The 7368-nt window shown below is 49.4% G+C and overlaps 1 protein-coding gene across 1 annotated transcript; it reads right to left on the reverse strand.

Annotated features, from left to right (window-relative positions):
• Positions 1–443: 443 nt before the first annotated feature.
• LOC116970438 (urotensin-2 receptor-like) lies at positions 444–1409 on the reverse strand. Its single transcript, XM_033017082.1, has one exon. It carries the CDS (start codon positions 1407–1409, stop codon positions 444–446), a length of 966 nt encoding a protein of 321 aa, XP_032872973.1.
• Between the last annotated feature and the right edge of the window lie 5959 nt (positions 1410–7368).

Here is a 7368-nt window from a genome sequence, read left to right on the forward strand (position 1 = left end):
AGAGGCACCCGATTCTGCAGACTCGCAAATAAAGCATTTCTTGTTTCCACGATTTAGTCTCTGAGTAGTGATTGTGAGCACAAACAATATATCTCACACTTCTGTCCCTTAATTCTCAAGTCATGTTCCCTTGTTTGAATCTTCCCTACTCTCAGTGGGCAAAGCTTATCCACGTCAACTCTGTCTATCCCTCTCATCATTTTAAAGACCTCTATCAAGTCCCCCCTTAACCTTCTGCGCTCCAAAGAATAAAGCCCAAACTTGTTCAAGATACAGTCAGACAATGTTTAAATTCCTACCTGAAGGCTTGAGCGAGTATGTTAATTTTGACACGGACAGTATCACTTCGACCCTTTCAAATGAGCCATGCCCACAGTCTCGGAAGTGTTGCTGTTGGGGTTCCACGAAGAGATGGATTTAATGGATCGCCGCAGGCTGGCGTTTCATCTGAACAACGTGGATCCTGATCGCTGGAACTGTTTGTGCCTTTGTTTCAGATACTCTTTGAAGTTCTTGGTCAGGAGCGTGTACAGGAAGGGGTTAATGCAACTGTTGCTGTACGTCAGGCAGGTCATGAAATAGTTGATGCACCTTACAGTCCGCTGGCTCATGTTGAGGCTGGTAGAATAGAGAGGGATAAGTTGCCAGACCCAGAAAGGCAGGAAACACGCCCAGAAGACCACTACGATGCTTAAGATCATGAGGACCACTCTCTGTTTAGACGCTTGCTTGTTCTCGCTCATTGCCAACGTCTTCCTTTGGGATTTCAGGTAGGTCCTTGCTAACTGTGTGTACAGGTAGCCGATGATCATTCCCGGCACCACGATACTGGTGCTGAACAGTACAGTCAGGTAAATTGTGTAAGAATCCTGGCTCCAAGTGCAGGCGCAGGTCCGCTTGATGGCCCCGTTCTCCACCATGCTCTCTTGCATTTTAAACATGCTCATGACGGGGAGGGCCAAGAGGAAGCTCACCATCCATACCGCCCCGGCCATGGCCTTCCTATAGCCTTTGGAGCGCCTCACCGTTTCCAGGGGTTTAACCACGGCCAGGTAGCGTTCGGTACACATCACGGTGAGGGGGAAGATGCTGGCATGCATGGTGAGGAGGTCGAGGCTCAGTAGGAGCCTGCAGCCCACGTCGCCAAAGTACCAGGTCTTGGCGAAGTAGGTACAGACGATGAAGGGGATGGTGGAGAGATACAGGAGATCGGCCAGCACCAAGTTGACGATGGAGATGTAGACGGAGGCAGCGGATCTCATGGACTGACACATCACCACCAGAGTGTACACATTGCCCGTCACGCCGGCCACGTACATGAAGGACAATATAGTACCAAACCCCGAGGCGATGGCCAACTCCTCCATGGTATCTGGCGCTGTGATGTTCTCCGAAGCGTTGCCATACATGTTTAGTTTGGCGTCTCCTGCGTGGTCTACATGGTGGGAGCCGGGCGCGGGGGGACCGGTGGCTCACGGCGTCACCCACTCGTATCCCAGACCAAATCCTCATCGTCCCGAGGAACGGCTCTGGCGCAGTATCTGTCTATACCAGCTCTAGCGGTGTATCTGTCTATACCAGCTCTAGCGCTGTATCTGTCTATACCAGCTCTAGCGCTGTATCTGTCTATACCAGCTCTAGCGCTGTATCTGTCTATACCAGCTCTAGCGCTGTATCTGTCTATACCAGCTCTAGCACTGTATCTGTCTATACCAGCTCTAGCGCTGTATCTGTCTATATCAGCTCTAGTGCTGTATCTGTCTATACCAGCTCTAGCGCTGTATCTATACCAGCTCTAGCGCTGTATCTGTCTATACCAGGTCTAGCGCTGTATCTGTCTATACCAGCTCTAGCGCTGTATCTGTCTATACCAGCTCTAGCGCTGTATCTGTCTATACCAGCTCTAGCGCTGTATCTGTCTATACCAGCTCTAGCGGTGTATCTGCCTATACCAGCTCTAGCGCTGTATCTGTCTACACCAGCTCTAGCGCTGTATCTGTCTATACCAGCTCTAGCGCTGTATCTGTCTATACCAGCTCTAGCGCTGTATCTGTCTATACCAGCTCTAGCGCTGTATCTGTCTATACCAGCTCTAGCGCTGTATCTATACCAGCTCTAGCGCTGTATCTGTCTATACCAGCTCTAGCGCTGTATCTGTCTATACCAGCTCTAGCGCTGTATCTATACCAGCTCTAGCGCTGCATCTGTCTATACCAACTCTAGCGCTGCATCTGTCTATACCAGCTCTAGTGCTGTATCTGTCTATACCAGCTCTAGCGCTGAATCTATACCAGCTCTAGCGCTGTATCTGTCTATACCAGCTCTAGCGCTGTATCTGTCTATACCAGCTCTAGCGCTGTATCTGTCTATACCAGCTCTAGCGCTGTATCTGTCTATACCAGCTCTAGCGCTGTATCTATACCAGCTCTAGCGCTGTATCTGTCTATACCAGCTCTAGCGCTGTATCTGTCTATACCAGCTCTAGCGCTGTATCTATACCAGCTCTAGCGCTGCATCTGTCTATACCAACTCTAGCGCTACATCTGTCTATACCAGCTCTAGCGCTGTATCTGTCTGCACCAGCCGCCCATCTAATAAGCGCAATTGCACAGCCCCCGTTGCCCCGAATGCAACAAACATCAGTGCACCTCCACTTCTCAAACGGCCACCAAAGCATCAAATCGGCAACAATGCTACTAATCAAGTTCTGGCAGACTTCGAGGAATAAGTCCTCCCCACCTCTCTCTTCAACCTTTCCGCACTGCAACAAACACACATTTATTTGCAAAGGTGATCAAAAGTCAAACGGACCGCATCCACAACATCAAGCATTTTGTGGAATAGGAAATCATCTTTCGTTGTTTGTTTTAATCCCATATTTTAGGGCAAATTTGTCAAATCGCAGACCTGAATATCAAAAACAGAGCCGCTGATTTAAACCTCACTCGGTCATGGCCCAATTACAGCTTTCCTCACGGGAGATAAAACTTAGCACAAGCATAATTCAGTTAAAAAAAATATATAAAAACACTTGTTTAAAAGGATATTGGGATGAGGATAGATGATTGTGATATTTGTTTTACTGATTGTGTTGGGAAGGGTGATTATAGAGTGATGGGTTGTAAATATGACTAAGATACTGTATAGTATATGCGTGGTTTTTTTTCTTTTCTTTTTTTCTTTTTTGTATGGCTTTGTAAATATTTGATTAGTGTTCAAATGTAAATAATTTGGTGTACATATAGTGGCTGGTGTACATATGGTGTACATATAGTGGCTGGTGTACATATGGTGTACATATAGTGGCTGGTGTACGTATGGTGTACATATAGCTGCTACATTTGTATAAGATGATTACAAGCAGTTGAATAAGGGGTGGGAATTAATAAGCTTTGGCTTCTTCCTGCTCCTTTTCAAACACATATGATTTCATTTATTTATAGATATTGTTTAAGACACTTTATAAATATATCTGTTTTGCTTTTTCTAAGCTGTTTCACATTTGCTTTTTATTCTTTTATTCTGTCCGAAATAAATAACTAATAAAAAAAAAAGAAAACAAAAAAGTAGAGATATCCCCGAGTCCGGGCTACAGAATACAAATTGCCAATCGTATGTTGGAGAGCCGAGGGCACAAGAGTTATACGTTGCACTGTATGTTGTACTGAGTAGGTTTACTCAAAGTTAGGAGCCAGGAAGCCTCCAACGTATCAAAAGATCACTTAAAGGCAAAGTCTGAAGAAGAATCTCGACCCTAAACATCACCCATTCCTTCTCTCCAGAGATGCTGCCTGTCTTTCAACTTCAAGCCAAAGCACACAAGCCACCATTTGCAGTAAGTAGTGCCTATCAACTTCAAGCCACAACACCCAAGCCACTATTTGCAGTAAGTAGTGCCTTTCAACTTCACGCCAAATCACCCAAGCCAACATTTGCAGTAAGTTGTGCCGTTTCAACTTCACGCCAAATCACCCAAGCCAACATTTGCAGTAATTAGTGCCTTTCAACTTCCAGCCAAAGCGCCCAAGCCACCATTTGCAGTAAGTTGTGCCTTTCAACCTCAAGCAAAGCACCCAAGCCACCATTTGCAGTAAGTAGTGCCTTTCAACCTCAATCAAAGCACCCAAGCCACCATTTGCAGTAAGTAGTGCCTTTCAACCTCAAGTCAAAGCACCCAACCCACCATTTACAGTAAGAAGTGCCGTTCATCTTCAAGCCGAAGAAGCCAAGCCACCATTTGCAGTAAGTAGTGCCTTTCAAATTAAAGCCGAAGCACCCAAGCCACCATTTGCAGTAAGTAGTGCCTTTCAACTTCATGCCACCATTTGCAGTATGAAGTGCCTTTCAACTTCAAGCCAATGCACCCATTGCCTATTCTGTATGTTTCAATGGAGTCCCCCCCCCCCTCATTATTCTAAACTCCAGCGAGTACAGGCCCAGTGCCGTCAAATGCTCTTCACATGTTAACCCACTCATTCTTGGGATGGCTCTGGTAAACCTCTTCTGGATCCTCTCCCGAGCCAGCACACCCTTTCTCGGATACGAGGCCCAAAATTGCTCACAATATTGAGTACAAAACAGACTGAGAGTCAGGGGAGAGGGAGACACAGAGATACCTTTCTGAGCTTTCTGTCCCGGGCCTCCTCCATTGTCAGAGTGAGGCCAACGCAAATTGGAGTAACAGCACCTCATATTTCACTTGGGCAGCTTACACACCGGCGTTATGAATATCGACTTCTCTAACTTCAACGTACTCTTTCTTTCCCTCTCTTAACAGGAGTTGAGTATAGAAGCAAAGAGGTGCTCCTGCAGTTGTATAGGTCCCCAGTGAGACCACACATGGAGTATTGTGTGCAGTTTTGCTTTCCAAACTAGAGGAATTACATTCTTGCTATTGAGGTAGTGCAGCATAGGTTCACCAGGTTAATTCCGGGGATGGCGGGACTGTCATACACAGAGAGAATCGAGCGGCCGAGCGTGTCTACTCCGGAATCTAGTAGGATCAGAGGGGATCTTATTGAAACATATAAGATTGTTAAGGGTTTGGACACCCCGGCCAACATGCCCATCAACACTTGTCCCACCTGAAGCATCATGCCCCATCTACACTAGTCCCACCCGACCACCATGCCCCATCTACACTAATCACACCCCGACCAACATGCCCCCATTACACTAGTCCCACCCCCAACCAACATGCCCCATCTACAATAGTTCCACCCAACCAACATGCCCAATCCACACTAGTCCCACCCCGCCCAACATGCTCCATCTACACTAGTCCCACACCAGCCAACGTGCCCAACCTACACTAGTCCTACCCCGACCAACATGCCCCATCTACCCTAGTGCCACCCCGACCAACATGCCCCATCTGCACTAGACCCACCTCGACCATCATGACCACCTACACTAGTCCCGACCCGACCAACATGCTCCATCAACACTAGTCCCACCCCACCCGACATGCCCCATCGACTCTGGTAACACCCCTTTCAACATGCCCCAGTACACTAGTCCCACCCCGACCAACATGCTCCATCAACACGTCCCACCACGACCAACATGCCCCATCTACATAAGACCCACCCCGACCAACATGCCCCATCTACACTAGTCCCACTCTGACCAACATGTCCCATCTACACTAGTCCCACAACAGCAAACATGCCCCACCTACACAAGTCCCGCCCGCCCAACATGCCCCATCGACACTAGTCCCACCCCGAGCAACATGCCCCATTAACTAGTCCCACCCGACCAACATGCCCCATCTACATTCGTCCCATCCCAACCAACATGCCCCATCTACACTAGTACCACCCGACCAACGCACCATCTATACTAATCCCAACGCGACCAACATGCCCCAGCTACACTAGTCCCATCCCACCCAAAATGCCCCATCCACACTAGTCCCATCCCACCCAAAATGCCCCATCCACACTAGTCCGATCCCGACCCAAATGCCCAATCTGCACTCGTCCCACCCCTTCCAACATGCCCCATGTACACTAGTCCCACCCCGACCAACATGCCCCAGCTACACTAGTCCCACCACGACCAACATGCCCCATCTACACAAGTCCCACCCCGACCAACATGCAGCATCTAAACTTGGCCCACCCCTTCCACCATGCCCCATCTACATTAGCCCACCCCGACCAACAAGTCCCATCTAAACTAGTCCCATCCCGACCAACATGCCCCATTTATACTAGTTCCAACCCGGCCAACATGCCCCATCATTCTTGTCCCACCCGACCAACATGCCTCATCTACACTAGTCCCACCCCGATCAACTTGCCCCACCTACACTAGTCTCACCCCGACCAACATGCCCTGTCTATACTAGTCCCACCTCGACCAACATGCCCCATCTAGACTAGTCCCACCCCGACCAACATGCCCCAGCTACACTTGTGCCACCTCAACCAACATGCCACATTTACACAAGTCCCACCCCGACCAACATACACCACCGATACTAGTCTGACCCCAACCAACATGCCCCATCTACACTAGTCCCACCCCGACCAACATGCCCCATCTACACTAGTCCCACCCCGACCAACATGCCCCAACTACACTAGTCCCACCCCGACCAACATGCCCCATCTACACTAGTCCCACCCCGACCAACATGCCCCATCTACACTAGTCCCATCCCGACCAACATGCCCCATCTACACTAGTCCCACCCCGACCAACATGCCCCATCTATAAAATTCCCACCCGACCAACAAGTCCCATCTTGACCAGTCCTACCCCGACCGACATGTAGCATCTAAACTTGGCCCACCCTTTCCACCATGCCCAGTCTACACTATCCTACCCCGATCAAGCTGCCCCATCTACACTAGTCGCACCCCGACCAACATGTCCCATCTATACTAGTCCCACCCCGACCAACATACCCCATCCATAGTAGTCCCAACTCGACCTACATGCCCTATCTACACTTGTCCCACCCCGACCAACATGCCCCATCTACACTAGTCCCACCACGATCAACATGCCCCAACTACACTAGTCCCTCCCCGAACAACATGCCCCATCTACACTAGTCCCACACCAGCCACCATGCCCCATTCCCACTAGCCCCACATCGACAAACATGTCCCATCTACACTAGACCCACCCCGATCAACATGCCACACCTACACTCGTACCACCCCGACCAACATGCCCCATCTGCAATAGCCCCACCCCGGCCAACATGCCCCATCTCCTCTAGTGCCACCCCAACCAACATGCTCCATCTAGACTAGTCCCACCCAGACCAACATGCCTCATCTATACTAGCCCCACCCCGACCAACATGCCCGATCTGTACTAGTCCCTACCCGACCCACAGGCCCCATCTAC

This window comes from Amblyraja radiata, unplaced genomic scaffold, assembly GCF_010909765.2.
Source record: "Amblyraja radiata isolate CabotCenter1 unplaced genomic scaffold, sAmbRad1.1.pri scaffold_87_ctg1, whole genome shotgun sequence".
NCBI lineage: Eukaryota > Metazoa > Chordata > Chondrichthyes > Rajiformes > Rajidae > Amblyraja > Amblyraja radiata.